The following is a 25,028-nucleotide window of genomic DNA, read 5'->3' on the forward strand; positions in this document are numbered from 1 at the left end:
TTTTGTGTGTGAAAAGTGTAGGAAATACAGTTGAAATTGATAGAACCCAATCCAGAGACCGAGTATCCTCTCAGGGCTGCACCTCCTGGTGGAGGTGAGGGGGTTGAAGGGTTTTGTAAATGAGCTGGTCAATTGTCCATCTTGGAGGACCACCACATGCAGTTCTCCATTATTGGTCTCTTTTCCTCATCTTTTATTCTTCTCATGATTTTTACATAATCTACAAACATGCTAGTGGAGCTTATTATACTTTCAATCATGTTGTTGATGTATATTAACCACTTTGGTACAATGACACTTACAACACCTACATAGGCATCATGAGGTGCGAGTGGGTACATGAGGATGCCTGCATCGCTGTCTTGATTATATATTTATTTTTGTAGTTGTACATGAACCCCTGGATTCTGTGAACTGGTTTGATCATGTTTTCTGTGTTTATTATTACAGTAAAATAGAACAAGTAATACAGCAGTGACTTTATATTTTATAATGCAAGTAGTGTGATGCAAATTTTATATGGCAGCTGATGCTGCATATGAAAATTTGAGTCATACTGAAGAACAATACTAGTGCTAGAACTGACCCTTGTGGAACTTATAGTCATCACCCTCCATCCTAACATCTTGTCTATTGCTACTGTTCTTATGTGCTGGTCATTCAGGAAATACTTTATTCATTCAGAGAATAACTAACTCCCTCAATAAGCCCTAATTTCAGCTATATGTTACTGACAACATTTGGTATTCATCATTATTCCATTCCCTCATCTTGGGTAGTACATATGCTGTGAAGGCACTTTTATTTTGTTCTCTTGTTTCAGTTCTCAGATATATTGCCTCAGCCTTGCCATTGTTCATGATTAATTTATCTATTTTTATATAAATTTTTACAACTTCAATTACCCTACCCTCCATTTTATGATTTTTATTATTCATCCAGACTACATATTTACATTTTTCAGTTGTAAATCAACATTTCTTGGTAGCATTTACTAATAGGTAATCATTGATTCTAACCTGGTTGATAAGCCATCACATTTGGACATGCAATTTCTAGATTTCTTGCCCTGTCTCACAATCTGAAAAAGAACAGCTTTCCTCACAGAGTAATAGACAGTTGGAACAAGTTAGATGAGAAAGTAGTGTGTGCAAAAACAATACATGAATTCAAAAATAGTTTAGATAAAATGAGATACGAAGACGGGACACCACGAGCATAGCTCCCCTTCCCGTAAAATACAACTAGGTAAATACATGTTTTTGTCTCTGTCTCTCTCTCTCTCTCTCTCTCTCTCTCTCTCTCTCTCTCTCTCTCTCTCTCTCTCTCTCTCTCTCTCTCTCTCTCTCTCTCTCTCTCTCTCTCTCACTCTCTCTATAACTCTCTCATTCTCTCTTTCTGTATATCTCTCTGTACCTCTCTCTCTCTCTCTCTCTCTCTCTCTCTCTCTCTCTCTGTATCTCTCTCTCTTTGTATCTCTCTGTATCTCTCTTCTCTCCTCTCTCTATCTCTCTCTGTATCTCTTTTCTCTCTCTTCTTTCTCCTCTCTCTTCTTTCTCCTCTCTCTTTTCCTCTCTCTCTCTCTCTCTCTCTCTCCTCTCTCTCCTCTCTCTCTCTCTCTCTCTCTCTCTCTCTCTCTCTCTCTCTCTCTCTCTCCTCTCTTTTTCTCCTCTCTCTCTTGTCTCTCTCTCTCTCTCTCTCTCTCTCTCTCTCTCTCTCTCGTTTTGTTCTTATTCTTAACCTTGGCTTACTTTAAAAGCTCTCTAGATATCTCTCCCTACCATTGTTAAAGGATTAAAGAGAAAAAGGAAACTATTTTATTGTTCAGATACTTGAAGCGGTAAACAAAGTTTGCAAAAAACATCTTTGTATTTGGAATAGGAGAGCATTATGAGATTAGGTGAATAAGTTGGAAAAGACCACATATTTGAAGGGTGTGAAAAATATTGATTTTCACACAGATGCATGAAAACCAGGAGTAACCTGAAAAATTATAAAGCACTAGCAGAATTCATACATGAATTCATAATTAGGTATGATAATTAGTGAATAAAAGATAGGATCCCATGAGTGTAGCTCCCTTGCTGTATACTGCAATTAGGTAAATACAATCAGGTAAAGTAGCATCTTTATTGGCCCAAATATTCTGGTAACTTTCAAGACTTGTTATATACCTTATTTGTCATGATTTGTGACTTGAATTTAGTTTCTAATAGATGTGCTCCATTTTACATATTCTGATCTAATCTAATCATATTTTCATTTTGATCATGCACATTTGAATCATCATCTAGAATACAAACCCACAACTCCAGAAAGCAGGAAAATAAAAGATGTGAAAAATCTAACTGGACAGAAATAAACTTCCCACATGCAACCATTACACAGACCAAATGCCTCATCTTACACTGCCCCACCCTAGCCATACCCAAACAACACAATATTTATTTTTTAAATGATTTATGGGCAAGTCCAGTGGCTGTTTCTGGTTACTTGGGAGCTGTGGGTCTCCACAAAAAACCTGGGGTAACAGATTGATGATTGATTCCCCTGAATTATCAACCAAGTTCTCTGAGATCCCCCCTCCCCCTTTTTCCCCCCATTTGATTATGCTCATTGTATATGTTTGTTTACCCTCTTTGAGTTAATTTATTTCTTTGATTGGTTGTTCTATTTCTTATGAGTAATGTTCCAGAACTTTCCAAACTCCTAACATTCTTTTGAATGATCAAAATTTTGATTCATGATCTGAATTTTTTTTCTCTCAGGACACTTATTTCTATAAATGTCTCACTTCATAATCTTGAATTTTGACCCACTATTCAGCCCCATTGCTATCTCATACATCTGATTTGTTATGCAAGTTTTCATGGTTTGAGGGACCTTCACAATTAATTTCCTACTTGTTGTAGATATTAATAAAAAAATAGTTAAAAGATGTTTCTTTTTTATCTATTGCCCATTTCCAATACTTTAAATTTTTTAAATAAAAATTGATTTAGTGTCTTTTTGCAACATCTGAAAGTCTTATTTCATTCTTCTCATGATCTTTTCATTATCTGCAAACATACTAGTATAGCTTGTTGTACCTTCATCATGTCATTAACGTAGTTAAAAAACATATGGGTGTTATCTTAGATCCTTGAAAAACCACTGGTCACTGCTCTTCATCGTGACATGTTATCCTTTACTTCTGTCCTCTTGTATCTTCCCATCAGAAAATCATCATTTTGAATACTTTACCTCTTAGTCCCCTAATATGATCCAGTATCCACAGAGAATGACTATGAAATACTTCATCAAAAGCCTTCTCTAGATCAAGGTACACACAATCTACTCAGCCCTCCATCTAGTACATTAATTTTGAGTAAAAGCTTTATAAGTTCCACACATATGACCTTTTAGATCTAAAGCCAGATCAACTGTCTGTCAAAATGTTAATTTCTTCAAGATATTCGACCCATTGATTGTTTTACAACCCTTTTACTTAATTTCCCTATTGTGCTGGTCAATGATATCAACGTATGTCAGTGGTGTCTCCTTACTTCTGCCTTTGTGAATTGGTATCATATTAGCAGTTTTCCAATCCTCTAGCACTATTCCATGATTTAACAAACAATAAGATTGAATTTTGTCCAGTTGTTCACAACATTCATTAAGTATCCAGTTTGAGATCCTGTTAGGTCTGGAAGCTTTTCTCATAGCCAATGATCCCAAAATTATTGCTCACCCTACCTTTCTTCAGAAAACTGCTTTCATTTGAGAAGACTTTGTTCTTCCATCTTCATTTCATTTTTGTCCTTGGTCTCCTTTACAAGTTCCCTTGTCTTTGCACATTCATCTTCAGTCACATCTTTCATAATCCTTAGAAAAATAGAAAAAAAAAAAAAATAATGAATAAATAAATAAAAGATGAATAAATAAATAAAAATAGAAGAAAAAAATCCAAGACTTGCTGGTTAGTTTATTTATTTATATATATATGGAGATAATTTTCCTAGCCTTTTACATCTCATATTTCTGGCAGGCATAACTTTCATGAAGTGATGGTCCCCCCCTCCCCAACAAACAATAATAATTGTTTGTTGGTACATCATGGATGTAGTCTTTTATATTTTGATTACCTTACTACTCCTTCCAGTCTGACACATAATTCTCTTCTCTGCTGCTCTGTGTGTTGACCAGATAACCAGCTCTCTTACACCTCTTAACAGTTCATCAAAATCATTATTTGATTTTGTCTCAATTTAATGGTATTGAGAGAAATAATTCTCTCATTTATTAAGGTCATTTTCCATTTTAATCTCTTCAATACGAGTCAAATTCTCACAGGAAGCATCAACTGCCTTATGTATGATTTGATTATGCATCACAATACTTATATTATAAAATATAAAGTTACAGCTATATTATTTGTTCTCTTTCACTCTGAATATTAAAAACTACAGCAAATATGATCAAGCCAGTTCACAGAATATGGGGATCACTCAGCTACCACTACAAAATATAATCAAGATGCTAACGCTGGAATCCTTATATACAAACTCGCACCTCATGACTCCTACGTAGGCATCATTATATGGAAGGGGTTAAATTGATAAATGTCTGCTTTCTGAGCAAAGATTGTGGGTTTTTTCTTGTTCAAAATTTCTCTGTAGCTCAAGAAACTGACTCATGGAAGGAAATTAATTTCCTCAAGTGTTTCAACTTGATTCCAAATTAACTTACTTCCATTGTTAAGTCTTTGTAAATTAGGAGGCTAATTCTTCCTTTTATTTTGGCCTCTATCATCCAGATCTATTTCCTCATAAGTTTATTTCTTGAAAACCTTCAAAATTAGTCATTTGTAATGTAACAAAAACACTTATAAGGTGAACAACCTTATTGATTATTCCTCACTTCTTTTGATTTTTACCCTAAACTACAATGGAAACACAGCAACAAAATTTTCCATCCCAGACCTTTTGTCAAAGTTAGAATACTAAGTAGAGGTTTAAAATTGGAAAGAGAATATAAGTATATAAATATCCTAAGAAAATGGGAGATTACAGAATTGATAGAGGAACTAATGGATCTGAAAGCTGAATACAGGGCAATGCACAGAGAGGTGAACCAACTAAAAAGAGCTAATGACAAGACTAACAAGAAGCTTAATGATCTAAAAGATTAATTAAACATGGTCAGAAGTGAAAATGAAAAAATGAAAAATGAAGACAAAAACAAAAATGAGGCTTTGAAAAAAGAAGGGAAAGAACAAATACAAGTAGTGACTGAGAAAATTGAAGAAACAAAGAGACAGATCTCCAAGAAATAAAAAATCAATGGAAAGTGGAACAAGAATATAAAAAAATAACTTTTAAAGAAATAGTACAGCAACAAGTGGAGAAAAAAGCTAAAGAAATCATAATTAAAGTAATTAAAGAAAAGGAGAATTGGGTCAGAGACACAGTGGATAAAAAAAAGTGCATAGTAGTTTATGGTATTAAAGAAAAAAATAATGTATACAAATACCATAGAGAAAAAGAGAAAAAAAATTGCAAAAGAAATTCTGAAAGAGATACAAGAGGAGGGACAAGTTATGGACAAAGAAATAGAAGAATTACATAAGATGGGACAATAATCTAAAGAAAAAAATATAGAGCACTAAAAATCAAACTAAGGTCTCAAATGATAGTACTATCAAAAGCAGCAAAGCTGACAAATGGTGAAAATTACAAAAATGTATGGATAAAAAAGAAATGAATAAGGAAGAGAGGGAAAAGACACTAAAAAAGGAAGCAAATAAAAAAATGAGAAGAACAGAGACTGATTTTTTTTTCCTTTCTGAAACATAAAAAAAAAAATAATAACAGATACCAACATAAATGGCATGATTTCAGGACTAAATGAATTAAATGACTATTTGGCAGTAGAGGAGTCAGACATAATGGGAATTGTGGAGATGAAATTAAAAGATCCATTACCACCTAATACTGTGGGACAAGGTTTATACAACCATTGGATGAAAAATAGAAAGAAACAGGGTGGAGTCATGTTTTTTACAAGGAAAAGCTTAAATGTGACAAAGATAGCAGAAGGGAAAATAATGTGGAATTGATTATCATAAAAGTTGAAAACAGTTACATGAAAAGTAGAAAGTTTGTGCCCCCAAAAACACAGGCTTGGACAGAGACTGATCATTTCAAAATGTTGGAAGACACAAAGCATGCATTAATTGAGTTACTAAAAGAAGGAGGAAACATAGTAATTATGGGTAACTAACTCACAAGAAATATGTTGTGAAAAAATGACACCAAAAGGTGGAGAAGACCTTTGGGAAAATATACTACTGGATATGACCATTGAATACACAATGACTCAATTGGTAAAGGAAAAAGACCAGATATAGAAACAATGAAGAACCATTGAGACTAGATTTAATATATATGTCAGAGCCTGAAATTGTGGATAAAATAGAATACAAGACACCAATTGGGAAGTGACTATACACTAATAGAGTTTGAACTAAAAGAACAAATTGATTTGAGAAGAAATGAGAAACGTAGAAAAGGAAGACTAATGTACAACAAAATAGATTTTGAGAAACTCAGAAAATTCTTACAAAATGTGAATTGGGAAAACTTCTTAAATGAAGAAACAAGGATGGAAGAGAAATGGAACTTATAAAAAGAAATTCATAAAAAGTGAATAGTCATACGTATGAAAGCAGAAGCAAGAAAGGGTGTACATTAAGTGCTGGAACAACAAAAAATGTAGAGAGGCTAAAGATAGAAGAGGCAAAGCTTGGAAAAGATGGAAAAAAGTAAGTGGCAAATATATATCAAACTAAGAAATGAATATATAAAAATGTGCAGGGAAGAAAAGAGAAATTATGAAAAAGACATAGAAAAATGGAAGGACCAGGTATGTGAATGGTAAACTAATAGATAAACAAGAAATAGTGAAACTGCATCAAGGGAATGATGAATATATAGAAGATGTAGAAATGGCTGAAATTATGAACAAACCTTTTAAATATGTATTTACAACTGAAAGTACAAAAAATTGGGATGAAGGACAGGAAGATCCCCCAATGAAAGAAACAACTGTGACCCAGACGGAAATAAGGGACCAAACAATAAACCTTGACATCAGAAAATCACATGGTCCAGATGGAATTGCAAATTGGATATTAAAAGGATGTATGGATGAACTAATGGAAAAAATATACAAGATAATTTATTACTCACTCAAAGAAGGAAAGGTACCACAAGATTGGACAAATGCAAATATTGTACCAATGTATAAAGGGGTGCACAAGGAAAATCCAACTAACTATAGACCGGTCTACCTTACAAGCACAATAGCAAAAATATGTGAAAAAGTTATCAAAAGTCGATGGATTAAACATCTGGAAGAAAATAATATACCGAATCCAAAACAATTTGGCTTTAGACATGAAAGATCATGTGCCACTAACTTGATTATCTTTTACTCGAGGCTAATAGAAATAATGCAAGAAAAGGACAGATGGGCGGATTGTGCTTTCCAAGATTTACAAAAAGCAATTAAGTACCACACAAAAAGCTACTAAGAAAAATTTAAATAATAGGTGGAGTACAAGAAAAGTTATTGAAATGGATGGAAGATTTCTTGCACATGAGAAAAATGAGGGTGGTACTTAGAGACAAAAACTCAACCTAGGAAGAAATGATAAGTGGAGTCCCACAGGGTTCTGTATTGGCTTCAATAATATTTGCCATATATATAAATGACATAGATGAAGATGTGGAATGTTATATGAACTTCTTTGCAGATGATGCAAAACTACTAAAGAGAGTAAGTACAAAGGAAGACTGAATCACTACAGAAAGACCTGGATAAAGTCTGGGAATGGAGTCAAAAGTGGTAAGTGAACATCAAGAATGTAGTATAATATAATTTGGAAAAATTAGAATATCTGGATTGGGACAATATAATATTGGTACAAAGGAAGTAAAAAAGCATTAGCTTGGAAAGGGACCTAGGAGTATCAGTAAAGACATGTTACCATACAAGCATACCAACAAAATATTCGGGGGAAACCTTCAATTTACTAAGATCAGTGAAAGTGGCCTTTCACTATTTGGATGATGAAATGGTAAAGAAAATATTAGACGCACTGATAAGACCAAGATTGGAGTATGCTGCAACACTATGGACACCCAGTACAAAAAAGAATGTAAAGAAATTAGAAAGAATCCAAAAAGCAACAAAGATGGCACCAACACTCTCTAAATTGACATACAAAGATTGTCCAAATTGGAACTACCAATCCTAGAACAAAGAGAAAGAAGAGATCTACTGGCCATATATATATATATATATATATATATATATATATATATATATATATATATATATATATATATATACATATATGCAGGATCAGAGGAGGGACTGAGGAAGTTGGTGACCAAGTTTGGGAAGGTGTTCAAAAGAAGGAAGTTGAAGGTAAATGTGGGTAAATTAAGGTGATGAGATTTACAAGGGGAGAAAGTGGCAGCAGACTGAAAATGAGTATTAAGGGAGAAAGACTGGAAGAAGTGGATAGTTGTAGATAGTTCGGTGTGAATGTGGTGGGAGAGGGAGGAGTGCAGGGGGAGGTAGAATGTAGATTGAGATAAGTGAGAAATAGACATTTGGGAATGGATGCTAAGAGAAGATTGTATTTACCTAGTTGTATTATATGAGAAGGGAGCTATGCTCATAGTGACCCATATTTGTACTTTCAGCATCAATTTTGTTCTTAAATCCTTGAATAGTATTTGCACACATTGCTACCTTATCTAATTTATTCCAAATATCCACCACTCTGTGTGGGAAGTTATTCTTTTTCAGATCTCTTGTATAACTATGCTTTTTGAGTTTCTTTTCATGTCCTGTTTTTCTCTTGTCCCACTTTAATAAATCATCTCTTGGACTTCCATACCTTTCATGATTCTACAAATAGTCAGTAGATCTCCTCTTTCTCTTCTTTGTTCCAGGGTTGGTAGCTCCAATTTGGACAATCTTTGTTCATATGTCAATTTGGAGAGTGTTGGTGCCATCTTTGTCATTGCTCTCTGTATTCTTTCTAATTTCTTTATATTCTTTGTACTACTGGGTGACCATACTGTTGCAGCATACTCCAGTTTTTGTTTTATCAGTGTAACTAATATTTTCTTTACCATTTCCTCATTCAAATAGTCAAAACCCACTTACATCAACCTAAGCAAGTTGAAGGTTTCTCCGACTATTGTATTGATATGTTTATTTGGTGACATGTCTTTGTTGATAATTACTCCTAGGTCACTTTCCAAGCTCACTTTTTTGACTTCACCAATTTTATTATTACTCGATATTCTATTTTTGCTTTTTCCAAACTCCATTGTACTACATTTCTTGATGTTAAAGTTCACTTCCCATTTTTGACTCCATTTCCAGATTTTATCCAGGTCTATCTGTAGTGATTCACAATCTTCCTCTGTACTTTCTTTAGTATTTTTGCATCATCTGCGAAGAAGTTCATATAACATTCCACATCCTCATTCATGTTATTCATATATATGGCAAACATGATCGGAGCCAATACCGAACCTTGCGGGACACCACTTATCATTTCTTCCCAGGTTGGTTATTTGTCTCTAATTACTACCCTCATTTTTCTCCCAGTCAAGAAGTCTTCCATTCATTCCAATAATTTTCCTATTATACCACCTATTGGTTTAATTTTTCTTATTAGTTTTTTGTGTGGTACTTTATAAAATGTATCTACCTAGTTGTATTTTGCAGGACGGCACTGTACAGGGCAGAAATATGGAACATAAGAGAGGAGTTTGAATGTATTTATCTAGTTGTATTTACCTAGTTGTATTTTATCGGACCAGAGCTATGCTCGTAGTGACCCGATTTTGTATCTCTCCACATCCAGTTTATTCTTAAAGTCTTGTATAGTTTTATCACTCACTGTTTCTCCATTTAGTTTGTTCCAGACATCAATCACTCTATGTGGGAAGCTTTTTTTTTTTTTTTTTTCAAATCTCTTCTGTAACTGTCCTTCTTTAGCATCTTTTCGTGTCCTCTTGTTTCTTTTCTGTCCCATTTTAATAAGTCATATCTATCAAGAATTTCCATCCCTTTCATAATTCTGTAAATGGTCAACAAATCACCTCTGTTCCAGTGTTGATAGATGTAATTTCTCCAATCTTTGTTTGTATGTCAATTTTGATAATGTAGGTGCCATTTTTGTTGCTGCTCTGTGGATTCTTTCTAATTTTTGTATGTTCTTTTTTGTGCTAGGTGCCCATAGTGTTGCAGCATACTCTAGGTCTTACCAGCGTAACCACTATTTTCTTTACCATTTTTTCATCCATGTAGTCGAAGGCCACTTTCATTGATCTTAATAAGTTAAAAGTCTCTCCAAATAATTTATTGACATGTTTATCAGGTGCCAAGTCAATTGATAATCACTCCCAGGTCCCTTTCTGAATCGACTTTTTTGACTTGTTACCAATTTTATATTGACCCTATATTCTATTTTTGCTTTTTCCAAATTCCCTTATACTACATTTCTTAATGTTAAAGTTCATATCACACCTCTGACTCCATTCCCATATTTTGTCCAGGTCTTCTTGTAGCAATCTGCAATCTTCTTCTGTGCTTACTCTCTTGAGATGAGGTGCCTGAGAAGTATGATAGGGGTTACTAGGCTGGATAGAGTGAGAAATGAGGTGAAGAGGAGAATGGGAGTGGAAAGGGAATTGGGAGGGAGGATTAATAGAAGAGTATTGGGATAGTTTGGACACATGGAAAGAATGAAGAAAGACTAGTAAAAGAGTTGTGGAAGGTAGAGGTGGAAGGAGTGAACATGAGGGGTTGACATAGGATAAGATGGATGGATGGGGTAAAAGGGGTATTGGGAAAGTGGGGAATGTCTGTTGAGGAAGGACAGGAGAGGCCAGAAGATAAGGGTGAATGGAGAATGGTTGTGTATGGATGAGGTAGAGTGGGTGGAGGTTGCAGGTGAGGGAGTTTGTGTGGGAAATAAATTGATGCAGCCTAAAGGGATTTCTCCCCGTCTTCTCCTTTTCTACATGAGGGGATGGTGAGGGTGGTCGCGGCTTTAAGAGAAAGACTAAATGTCTAAAGGACATGACAAACTATATTTTTCCACATACCGGTAGATGCATAAATAATTGGAATATCTTAGAAACTAATATACCCCAAAGTAGAACAATACATGAATTTAGATCAAAGATGATAAATGGAGAATAAGGAGATATAGCCAAAGTTGGATCCATATGTGAATTTATAACCAGGTATGATAATTAGAGAGTAAGAACTAGGACCTCATGTGTGTTGCTCCTTGCTTGTATACTCCAGTTAGGTAAATACACATATATCGATAGTAAGAGCTAGTCATGATGATACTTTCTTCTGATGTCTTATTGTTCTCTGATGCACCTTTGCCATTAGTTTTAGCAATATCAGTGAATATTTTCTTGGCTATTTTTATAATAAGGAATTGCCAAAAGTAAATTTTTTTTTTTTTTTTTTCATTTTCCAAGATAGAATGGTTCTATGAATCATAGAGTGAACATAAAAGAGATGAAAAGGCCCTAGTTTTTAACTTAAATGTTAGAAACATTTATTTCTGTCAGCCTATGATCAGGATAAGTTGAGAATTGAGAACTTTCATACTACAGAGTCTTTACATTATTTTGATAATCATTCAAGGACAGAATGTGCTCTGTCATAGATAATGGGAAAGAAAATCAAATATATTATATTTTGAAAGCTTTTCTAAAATCTTAAGCAGATTATTTCAACCAAATAAAACATTTGGTGTGTGTTTTCATCTGCATTGAGGTCAGCAATCCCTGTGTGAACCTTGCACCTTCCAAGATAGCTGTGTTCAAGTAGACTTGAGGTATGTGTTTACCTAATTGTACTATACAAGAAAGGAGTAATGCTTGTGTCCAGTCTCCTACTCTCCAATTAATCAAGTGTTTATTTATGTAATTGTAAATACTTCCATGACCTCTTGTATTTACCTAGTTGTATTTTATGGGACGAGAGCTATGCTTGTAGTAACCCATTTTCGTATCTCTCCGCATCAAGTTTATTCTTAAAATCTTGTATAGTTTTGGCACTCACTGTTTCTTTGTTTAGTTTGTTCCAGACATCAATTACTTTATGTGGGAAGCTATTATTTTTCGAATTTCTTCTGTAACTGTCCTTCTTTAGCTTCTTTTCATGTCCTCTTGTTTCTCTTCTGTCCCATTTTAATAAGTCGTCTCTATCAATAATTTCCATCCCTTTTATAATTCTGTAAATGGTCAACAAATCACCACTTTCTCTTCTGTTCCAGTGTTGATAGATGTAATTTCTCCAATCTTTGTTCATATGTCAAATCTGATAGTGTAGGTGCCATTTTTGTCACTGCTCTTTGGATTTTTTTTTATTTATTTATTTTTTATTTACCTAGTTGTATTTACCTAGTTGTATTTGTGTGTGTGTGTGCTAGGTGCCCATAGTGTTGCAGCATACTCTGGTTTAGGTCTTATTAGTGCAACCACTATTTTTACCATTTATTCATCCATGTAGTCAAAGGCCACTTTCATTGATCTTAAGTTAAAAATCTCTCCAACTAATTTATTTACATATTTATCAGGTGTCAAGTCAGTTGAGATAATCACTCCCAGGTCCCTTTCTGAATCAACTTTTTTGACTTCCTTTTTACCAATTTTATATTGACCCGATATTCTATTTTTGCTTTTTCAAAATTTCATTATACTACATTTCTTAATGTTAAAGTTCATATCACACCTCTGACTCCATTCCCATATTTTGTCCAGGTCTCTTGTAGCAATCTGCAATCTTCTTCCGTGCTTACTCTCTTGAGTAATTTGGTATCATCAGCAAAGAAGTTCATGTAACACTTCACTCCCTCATTCATATCATATATATGGCAAACTTTAAAGGAACCAATACAGAGCCTTGCGGGATGCCACATATCACATCTTCCCAGTTCGAATTTTTTTCTCTAAGTACCACTCTCATTTTTCTCCCACTTAAGAAATCTTTTATCCATTCCAGTAGCTTACCTTTTATTCCTCCTATTATTTCAATTTTTCTTATTAACTTTTTATGTGGCACTTTGTCAAAAACCTTCTGCAAGTCCAAGAAGGCGCAATCTGCCCAGCCATCTCTTTCTTGTATTATCTCAATTAATCTCAAGTAAAAGCATGTTAAGGTTGTACACAATCTTCCACTTCTAAAGCTAAATGGTTTAGGGTTTAGTATTTTATTCTCTTCCAAGTGTTTGATCCATTTGTTTCTGATAACTATCTTGCATATTTTTGCTACTGTGCTTGTAAGGGGTACCGATCTGAAGTTTGTAGGATCTTCTTTGTTTCCTCCTTTATATATTGGTACTGTGTTTGCATCTTTCCAATCTTGTGGTACCTTTCCTTCTTTTAGTGAAAAGTCTATTATCTTGTATAATTTGTCTGTCAGTTCATCTATACACTCTTTCTGTATCTTATTTGCAATTCCATCCTGTCCATGCAATTTCCTAACATCTAGGTTTTTTATTTGGTCTCTTATTTCTTTCTGTGTTACCTTTCTTTCATTTTGGGTGATCTTTCTTGTTGTCCATCTTCCCAAATTTGTGAGCTCTCAATTGTAGAAACAGACCTGAAATGTCTGATCATAACTTCTGCCATTTCTGTGTCGTCTATATATTCTTTATCTCCATGCAGTTTTACAATTTTGTGTTTGTCTTTTAATTTATCATTTACATTTGTGTCTGTGTGTGTGTGTGTGTGCACACACCTGTTCAATTTATGAATTCATGGTTTTATCTTTGGCTAATTAATTAAACTAGGACCCATTATAACCTGTACTCAAAAAAGATCCCATTGCTTTCCTAAAATTTTGTAGATTTTTACTCCTATCCTGCCATATTAGGAGGGAAATTGAGCAAAGGTTAGGAACTTCTTAATGAAATGAAATCAAGTACCCCTGGGTACAGAGTAGTAACCAAGGTTATTTGTCCTCCTGTATTGTTCATTCACAAGTAGGAAGGCAGTGTATGTACACCCATAGGAAATAATAATGCTTTCTGATCAGTTCCACTTTTCAAGGTTACCTAATTTTGTCATATGATTGATTAAATACATACCTAATTCCCTTTAATCAAACCCAACATGAAGAATATGTGAATTATATTGCAATTTGTGTCTAATACCCTACATAGTCACTAGTAATGAATGATATGTAACTTCAGTGCAGTTGGGACACTCTAACCCCTGCCCTATGTAGATATACTGTAGCCACACAGATGCTTGAAATTCTTAGTTATTTTATTACACATTGTCTGATTTTTATTCCCTACTTTGCAACATCATTAATCCCATTACATCACTTTATTAGGCTTTAAATTTTCCCTGCAATTACTTTTTTCAGGCAACCCAATTTTGTAACCCCTATCCCCCTCTAAGCCCTATTCTCTATCCAATTCCATCTCTCATATTCAGTCCAGATACAATTTAGATGCTACAAATCTTTTTAATACCCAGTCAATATGCTGTACTTTTTGATTCTTGGTTCTTAGCAAACCTTGTCCAGCTATTGTTAAAATGCTGACTTGGTCACTTGTATTTCACAGGACCTGATATGTATATTTTCCAAAGGTGGGTGGTCCAATTCAGAAAGTCCAATTATCCGATTATCCAGCCAGGTGCAATTAAAAAAAATTGAAGTCCATATATGAATATATATATATATTATATGTATATATATATGTTTATACATATATATATATATATTTACATATGTATATATAAATATATATATATATGTATATATACTTATATATATATATATATATATACATACATATATATACATATATGTGTATATATATATATATATATATATATATATATATGCAGTGAGTGGAAAGAGGAAAGACTGGAGTCTTATTCTGAGTTTTATTCTTGATTAGTTTTGCTACAAGCTTTTTCAAAAAGAATATTTCTACAGGGCTAGAATTGGCGTATATGTACACATGCATACCTTTCTGAGTGCAAAGGAACTCATATTTTACAGTGACAGAGGAATTATTTAAATGGTACTGGAAATTGATAATAAATTAATAACAATTTGGAAAGAAAAATAGTATTACTAGAAAAGAAAATAAATAATAATGGCAAAAAAAAAATAATGCAAGAATAAAATTTGTTTGAACTAAAATGAAAAATGTGGTAGGGAAAGTGTGAAATTTAGTCTGGGGGCCTGGTGCATGGTACAGATCGGAGATTTTCCACTCATTGAGGGCATAAGTAGATATAATTTTTGCTCACTTTAAGTCTCCTGTCCTTTTGTGTTTTTGTAATTAGCTATGTTTCGAGATTCAATGATATTTCTTTGTTTTTTGTGTAGTCCTTGGGCCAAGATGCTGGATTTCTCCCAATCTGGTAAGTGTCCTTCTATGTCTACATGGTTTACAAGGGCATTTGTCTCACAGTAGTGTCTAATGTCCACTTTGTGTTCTTTGAGTCTGTCAGTCCTATGTATGTTTCTCCAAAGCATGTGCTGTCACATCCATTGCAGGGAATTTTGTAAACTATACTGGTGTTGCTGTGAGGTTTTGTGTTCTTCCTAACCAAGTGTCCAATTTTCTTTCTTTTGTCAATAACACCTACTAGACCTACTAGACCTGAAGGTCTAAGTATCTTACTTAGTGTGCAGGAAAAGCTAGAATCTGGGACCATGATGAAACATAGGTCTGGTTTTTCTGTATTTGCTTTTGTATTTTTGATGTTGGTGGCTTTTTGGATTGATGATCTGAGCATTCCTTCTGGGTATTTGAGGTTTTTAAAGGCTGCTGTAATGTAGTTCAGCCACCAACATCAAAAATAGAAAAGTAAATACAGAAAAACCAGACCTACATTTCATTGTGGTCCCAGATTCTGGCTTTTCTCACACACTAAGTAGGATATCTAGACCTTCAGGTCTAATAATTTTTAACAACATGGGTAAGAAAATTGGGCACTTGGTTCGGAAGAATAATACAAAACCTCACAGCAACACCAGTATAGTTTACAAAATTCCCTGCAATGGATGTGACAGCGCATACTTCAGAGAAACATACAGAGTACTGACAGACTCAAAGAACACAAAGCTGACATTAGACACTACCATGAGACAAATTACCTTGTAAACCATGCAGACATAGAAGGACACTTACCAGATTGGAAGAAACCCACCATCTTGGCCCAAGGACTACACAAAAAACAAAGAAAAATCATCGATTCTCTACACATGGCTAATTACAACAACATAAACAAAAGGACAGGAGACTTGAAGTGAGCAAAAATAACATCCACCTATGCCCTCAATAAGTGGAAAAACATCCAATCCGTACCATGCACCAGGCCCCCAGGCTAATTCTCATACTTTCCTTGCCACATTTTTCGTTTTAGTTCAAACAAATTTTATTCTTGCATTATTTTTATTTTTCCATTATTATTTCTTTCCTTTTCTAATAATAGTATTTTTCTTGCCAAATTGTTATTGATTTATTATTAATTTCCAGCACCATTTAACTAATTCCTCTGTCACTGTAACATATGAGTTCCTTTGCATTCAGAAAGGTATGCATGTGTACATATATGCCACTTCTAGCCCTGTAGCAATATTCTTTTTGAAAAAGCTTGTAGCAAAACTAGTCAAGAATAAAACTTGGATTAAGACTCAGTCTTTCCCCTTCCCACCCACTTTAACTTGTCAGAATGTCTCAACACACACACACACACACACACAAAGGCGGGACAACACGAGCATAGCTCCCCTTCCCGCAAAATACAACTAGGTAAATACAACTAGGTAAATACACACAAGAAAACAGTGAGTGCTAAAACTATACACAACTTTAAGAAAGAACTGGATGTGGAAAGATACAACTGCGGGTCCCTACGAGCATAGCTCTTCTCCCGCAAAATACAACTAGGTAAATACATATATATATATATAAATATATATATATATATATAGAATTAAATACGACAGCATTCTGACAATTGTTAAACTTTTTCTTAATGTTTTCTATTTGTCTTATCAACTTTTTTCCAGTTGTAGGGTGAGCTGATACAAGTTCTCCAAAGTTTTCCATTTAATATTCTCGAGCTTTCGTCTTCAAAGAGACATCATCAGGATTGACATAATTTCTGCAATAATGAATACAAATGTTGGTACATATAAGTTACAAAATAAATTACAAAAATACAAATACAAATAAACAGGTAGAACAAAAGATATATAACAAGAGTTATTACTTACGTCTATAAGGAAAGTACAAATGATAGAGAGAGAGAAAGGTTTAAATACATAAACTGCTATCCGAGTTCCCATTACGGAGTCTGGCGGATCGTCTGAGTGGTGGGGGAGTGGGGGGTAGGAGGGGAGGGGGAGGGGGAGAGGGGACCTCAATGTAGCGATGTCTCAGGTTAGCGCTACTGTACAGTTTAATGCTGGACGTCATGTCCGACTGGATATTTATAGTGGGGGCAGAGTCCCTGATGTGGAATGCCTCCAAGAGTTTCAACCTTCTAGGGTCCTCACTGTACGCAATAATTTTGGTACATTGAACTAAGGTGTCTCTGTCAATATTTCTATTGTGATATTTTGAATAATGGTCCTTGATCGCTCCGTCCTGTTGGTGAAAGGTTAGTCTTCGGCTGAGAGTACATCTGGTGTGCCCGACGTATGTGGTATCGCGACAAATGCTCACCAATAATGGTTATGCTAACTGTGATTTTGACCGCATAACCAATAAATTACTGTGTGAACTTGGGTCCAACCAAAGCGCCAATAAGCCTAATTTTATTAACGTTTTTTATCGTAACACCTTCAGTGATGCCTACAAAAAGGATGAAAAAGCAATCAAGGACATAATTAAGAAAAATTGTCACCCCACTAAAGAGAACCATGAGATCCGAGTCCTTATATACTATCGTAACCCTAGAACCTGTTCAATGGTGATGAAAAACAACTGTAATAGTCGAGCTGACTTTACATCTAAAGCCAACGTGGTGTATTTATTCAAATGTCCAGCCGAGAATTGCACGTCTCGCGATACCACATACGTCGGGCACACCAGATGTACTCTCAGCCGAAGACTAACCTTTCACCAACAGGACGGAGCGATCAAGGACCATTATTCAAAATATCACAATAGAAATATTGACAGAGACACCTTAGTTCAATGTACCAAAATTATTGCGTACAGTGAGGACCCTAGAAGGTTGAAACTCTTGGAGGCATTCCACATCAGGGACTCTGCCCCCACTATAAATATCCAGTCGGACATGACGTCCAGCATTAAACTGTACAGTAGCGCTAACCTGAGACATCGCTACATTGAGGTCCCCTCTCCCCCTCCCCCTCCCCTCCTACCCCCCACTCCCCCACCACTCAGACGATCCGCCAGACTCCGTAATGGGAACTCGGATAGCAGTTTATGTATTTAAACCTTTCTCTCTCTCTATCATTTGTACTTTCCTTATAGACGTAAGTAATAACTCTTGTTATATATCTTTTGTTCTACCTGTTTATTTGTATTTGTATTTTTGTAATTTATTTTGTAACTTATATGTACCAACATTTGTATTCATTATTGCAGAAATTATGTCAATCCTGATGATGTCTCTTTGAAGACGAAAGCTCGAGAATATTAAATGGAAAACTTTGGAGAACTTGTATCAGCTCACCCTACAACTGGAAAAAAGTTGATAAGACAAATAGAAAACATTAAGAAAAAGTTTAACAATTGTCAGAATGCTGTCGTATTTAATTCTACATGCATCAAAGAAAACCTGCTTCCTTACTTCACGAATATATATATATATATATATATATATATATATATATATATATATATATACATATATATATATATATATATATATATCCCTCACATGGGGGGGCAGGGGGCATATGCCCGGGGGTGGCACATTTAGTGGGGACGGCAAGTCTAGTCTGGACATGTCGCCCACAAGGCTGATAAAATAATTATGATTAAAAAAGGGACATTAAATAACATTTTTAAAATCTGTTTAATTATTTCACAAGATTTCACAAGCCAATACCTATAATAGGCAGTAAGGAATGGTGGTGATGGGAAGTGGTGATGGGGGAAGAGGGGGCATCACTGAGAACTTTTCCTTGGGGTGGCACTTAGACATTTAACCACTTCCATATGGTGACGCCTATGTACGGTAGGCGGCATGAGGAGCAAGTGGGTACTCAATGATGCCGACGTCGGCATCTTGATTATATTTATTGTAGTCGTACCTACGTAATCTCCATTCTCTCTAAACTGGCTTCATCAATTTTCTATGGTTATCAAAATACACGGGTGAAAGAGAATGAATGATTGAGCACTGACTTTATTTTTTATAATGTGATTATTATGATGCAACATCGCACATCGGGCAGCTAATGCTGCCAGACGTGCGATGTGCCCTGGAGTGAAGAGGTTAAGGGCTCTGTATATTTATATATATATATGTATGTATATATATATATATATATATATATATATATATATATATATATATATATATATATATATATATATATATATATATATATATATACACATATATGGATTTCAGTTTTTTCGAATCGCGCCTGGATAATTGGACTTTCTGAATCAAACCACCCACCTCTGATATTTTCTTTATCAGATTTATTTACACTCCTCAGTGAAACTAACCTCACATTACTTTTAACCTAATGCCATCTACTTTGGTTTTAACTAATTTTTCAGTTTCTGAACTTACTGAGCTTGTCTAACTGATTGCATATCATCTCTTCTTCCACCTGTAGTCATATTTTCATTTTATGTCCTTTCCAAATAGATAATCCTGTTTAACTTCTTGCATAATTCAATTGCATTTTGCTCACTAATGTAATAGTTTTCAGCTAACCTAGCCTTCCTGTTTGTGTCAGTCTACTCAAACTACCACTTTTTAATATAAATATAGTTTTCTAACTTATCATATGAAAAAGTAAGCAAAAACAAAATGCAAATCCAATTTACCCTCCCTAAAACCATCACTTAAGACTATGCAACCCATAGTACTCTGAGCCAAGTTGATCCATTTGTATTTAATTGAACTACAGTAGAAACTTGCATATCTACCAGCACAGTCAATCAACTACACAGTAAATTCAGGCTTTCCAGGTTGCTAATCTCCAAATCTGTTCACTGCACAACTTAAAGGCTAGGCAAATCTGAGTCCAGAGCATGTTTCATCCTAAGCCTGTATTTCATGTAGGTCCTATAATTGTATATCTTCTAATTTTTTCTAGATCTTCCTTGCCAGTCCATTCTATGTTTCACTTTCAATCCAGTTTTCCATTTCAACCCACCATTTTTTAAGGCCAAAGAACTTGCTACACAAACATTGTAACTCACATTGTTCTCTTAGCTAATTAGTCGAGGCTAAAGTCACTCTTATCCACACAGTAGAAGTCCTGTCTTTCGGCACTTTTAGGACCAAACAGTTGCTGAAATGATGAATTTGCTGAAGCATTGGACAGTTTTCTAGAATGAAATTATTTTAAACCATAAGCAATGAGTAATTAATATGCAATGTATTTATTTTATTTATACAATTAAAGAAAATTCAAACTAACTCATACAAAGGTGTATTTATGTGGTGTATTGAAGATCTTGAGCAGGGCTGTTACTGGTATGGTAAGTGTGCAGTACCCAAGATGTGTTACATGCCACTGACACAGGCCTGTAAACAAAGAATGGATGCATTCTAGTGCATATATTTTTATCAACCTTTCACAATACTATAGATATTTAATAAGCTACATATGGTATCTTTAATAAAAAAAATCCTATGCACAATGCATTTATACACGTGAAATATATGTACATTTGATCTTAGTGTAGACTTCAACTGGGACTGTGTATGGCATATAAAGCATACAATTAGTGAATGTATGATTTTATTGTATTTTATATCATACAATACACTTAAATTTGTTCAATATATAATATGCTATAAGTAAATTTGCTAATATAGCTAGTCAGTGAGCCTGTTGGGAGGAGTTAAGTTCATGATATCATTGTAGACAAGCTGACCTTGCTAGGCCTAGAGCTAACTAAAGCAGTGCTCATTTAAAATTTTATATGTCTACCTTTCAGAAAATGCACTGAAAGGTAATGAAATTATAAGAATGGGATTATTTCATAAAATGTACCATGAAATTGGATTTTCTTGAAACATTAGGTGCTGAAAGAATGGACTTTTACTATATAATTATACAACTCGCCAAGTATCAAGTCATGTTCATCTACAAAACTCTTAAGGAGGGTCAGACAATTTTTTTTTTTTTTCAAATGAAAAACTAATGCAAATTATGAGTTGATATTTCATATATGTATTGCATTTTAGGCTGTATTTCTCATCCAGTAGTCAGAATTATCATAATATTTCATGTCGTGTCATCTGTATGGCCCAAATTTTACTCCTTTATAGTACAGCACTTGGGTAATCATGCTATGAAATTTCCTTTTTTCAAAGCCTCAGCAGTAATAAGGAAAAAAGTATTTGCTGCTTCAGCAGATATTTTGGATAATTTATCTATTTTTTCTAATTCACATAATGGAAAATTTTAGAATCTGCTTTCATAGAACTAGAGACCATGAAATGAACTATAGATTCACCAATTTTGAAGGAAATAAAACTACCAGTAGTTTTATATTTTCAATAACTTTTCATTATCAAATTTATAGTTCCGGGTTATGGTATGTCAAAGTGTACTGAGGGGGTCAGAGTGATGTGCTCAATTTTTGGAGATTAGATGGGCACTCCTCTTTCCCTCCCCTTACTTTCTTATATACCCCTGTTCAAGGATTGTCACATGTCTCCAACAAGGAATGGTGGGATTATCACTGTAAAATTAGCCATTATGCAAGAATAGCATGTGTCATTTCACCATCCACCCAAGGTCTACCCATATACTTTAGATGAGCTGTTGCCACAACAAAATAATTTTCAAACTTTGGTTACATAAAACTTGTTATCTTCTAAAACACTTTTAGACATAATTATTTTTTTTAAATGTCTGACCCCCCTTAATTATCTATGCTGTATAAACCAGTGTAAATTCATGTCAGTGTAGGTTACTAATGACAGACCTACCTGATCTAGTTTCCTTACAGTCTTCCCAAAATATTCCAATTTGCATTGCACTGTTTATCCAGCACAAACCAATTTAACCCATTCCATCACACTTTGATAAAAATTTACATAAAATTGAGTATATAGTTTTAGCTGCCAACCATTTAAACCCCGCCTGACTTGTCCTTAGAAGAGGATAACTTGGGGTGGAATTGATTATGGACCAAATAGCACTTAGTGTCTAATGAATTTTCTCTGCACAAGTGAAGCCTGACATTACTTGTTCCTGCATGATACAAAAATAAAGATTGTGTAGGATAGTATGTGTAGTCATGAAAATAGAAGAAAAAATCTTATAAGCACTGCACCATCATGCCCTTTTTATGTTTTAAGTTTGGTTATCATTTGCATTTATAATTAATTATGTGCACATTTTGAATAGTTTTTGTGTGTTTTGTATTCATATGATTGTGCATGTGTTTTTCACAAAAACATTCAGTGGTTGTGCTTGTATATTTAATAGTATGTGAATGGCTTGATACTAGTACTGAAAGGTACGATTACAAAGCAATTGACTGCTTGTTGGCTATTGGCTAGATGTTATTGGCTATTGGCTAGATGTTGGTCTGGTAATGTAATAGTGTTCATATATAATGTCATGCATTGTTTTAAATTTATTTAGATATTATTTGTTTTCTTAAGTCATGAATAAATATGTGAATAAAAATAGCTTTGAATATCATGAAGGAAATATATGCTGTTTGAGTAATATTTCACAATGCTGATAAAAGATTATATGATAGATTGAAGAGATTTCTAATTAATTTTCCTTAAATTATGGTGATAGATAAATTAGATGGTTCATTCAGTCGGTCTCGTTCATCAAGCATCAGTAGCTTGGATAACATCAGCAGTGAAGCCATCACCTGTCTTGCCTTTGCTGACTCCTACACACGCAAGAGTGGTGAGCATGATATTTTACCGTTCTTTATATAGTTCTAGGTATTATGGTAACATCAGTTTACATTAAAAATATTTCATGGGGTAGAAAGAATGTAGATGAAGACACTTTCAGATTTACTGTATATAAGGATGTGTAAGTCTTTCAAAAATTATGTGGAAATTGAATAACTGGTACAGGTAGGTAGGTAAATTGGTAAATACAGGAGGATTAATTTTAGTACATTTTGGCAAAATAGGTGCTCTCCTACTTAAAAACAGAATAATTTTTGGGATGTAAGTGGTTTGGTGGATTGCTCTGCCCTTAGCAATGGACAGGGGACAAGAGGGAGCTTTCACTCATAAAGAGCTAAGATAGAAGAGACAGCAAATGGGTGTTGGATGAGTGTGGGATTAGTGATAGTGGGTTTGTGCCTTGACTAGGCCACTCCCTTTATATAGGAACTTTGGTGTATATATATAGGTCCTAGTCCTCCTTGGTATATGATTGGTATGTGTTCTAAAAAGATCCAACTGTAAACTGAAAGGTCATAAGAGGAATTTAAAATAAGGGTTAAATAAAAATATGTTTTGGGCACTGCCTAGACTCCCCAAAAATCCCATAGCCCCCCCCCCCCCCCCCACACACACACACATTCACACTAAATGATTACTTGTCAGAAGAAAAAACAGACATAATGGGAAATGTGGAGACAAAGTTAAGGGGTCCACTAATACCAATGTTTGACATGGATTATATAATCACTGGTGGAGGAGTCATGTTCTTGGCTAAGAAAAACTTAAATGTGATGAAAGTTACAAATGGAGATAACAGGGTGGAGATGATTCCAATAGGAGTGGAAGATAGTGACATGAAAAATAGAAAGTTTGTGGTGATTTATATGCCCCCAAAAATGGGTCTTGAGAGACAGAGATTATTCTAAAATCTTAGAAGATACAAGACTTTCATTAAATGAGATGCTGGAGGATGGAAGTAATGTGATACATAAGGGAGATTTTAACTGCAAAGAAATCTGTTGGGAAGAGATGACAGTGAAAGGTGGAGAGGATCTATAAGGAAATGTATTACTTGACAGGACTATAGAACATATAATGACACAATGGGTATAGGAAAACAATAGATTTAGAAATAATGAAGAACCATTGAGCCTGAAATTGTGGATATAATTGAATACAAGAGACCAATTGGGAAAAGTGACTGCATATTACTTAAGTTATTAAAGGAGGAAATATAGAGAGAAGTGAGAAATACAGAAAAGGAAGACTGATGTACAGAAAACAGACTTTGAGAAACTTTGGAATTTTTTTCAGAAAGTGAGTTGGGAAAAATTCTACAATGAAGAAACATAAGTGGAAGAAAAATGGATGATTCTGATGGAAATCTATAAAGAGGGAGTGGATAAATATGTCCCAAAACGAAAACAGGAAAAGTTTATGTTAAATGCTGGTTTAACAGAAGGTGCAACAAAGCAAAAGATACAAGAGATAAATCTTGGAAAAGATGGAGAAAAGACAGAAAACCTAGAAAGTGGCAAATATATATAAATCAAAGGAATGAACATATAAAAATATGCAAGGAGAAAAAAAGAAATTATGAAAAAGACATAAAAGAAAAATGTAAGGATCAGCCAAAACTATTTTATAGATATGTGAATGGTAAACTAAAAAACAAACAGGAAATAGTGAAAATACTCCAGGGGAATATGGAATACACAGAAGATACAGAAATGGCTGAAGTCATGAGTAAACATTTCAAGTTTGTTTTCACTAAAATAATAGTAACACAAAAAGAAATAATGGACCAATTAATGAACCTTGATGTCAGGAAATCACACAGCCCAGATGGAATTGCAAACT

The 25,028-nt window shown here is 34.4% G+C and overlaps 1 protein-coding gene across 6 annotated transcripts in view; it reads left to right on the top strand.

The window, feature by feature from the left end:
* Positions 1 to 25,028, top strand: part of Tomosyn (syntaxin-binding protein tomosyn) — an 870,373-nt gene that overhangs the window by 620,894 nt on the left and 224,451 nt on the right. For all 6 annotated transcript variants that reach the window (XM_076202137.1, XM_076202139.1, XM_076202138.1 and 3 more), the window contains exon 15: positions 23,059 to 23,175. In XM_076202137.1, the coding sequence (XP_076058252.1) occupies positions 23,059 to 23,175 (117 nt within the window). The remainder of the gene's footprint in view (positions 1 to 23,058; positions 23,176 to 25,028) is intronic.

The sequence above is a fragment of the Oratosquilla oratoria genome, chromosome 18 (genome assembly GCF_046742065.1).
Source record: "Oratosquilla oratoria isolate Oo_2021 chromosome 18, ASM4674206v1, whole genome shotgun sequence".
NCBI lineage: Eukaryota > Metazoa > Arthropoda > Malacostraca > Stomatopoda > Squillidae > Oratosquilla > Oratosquilla oratoria.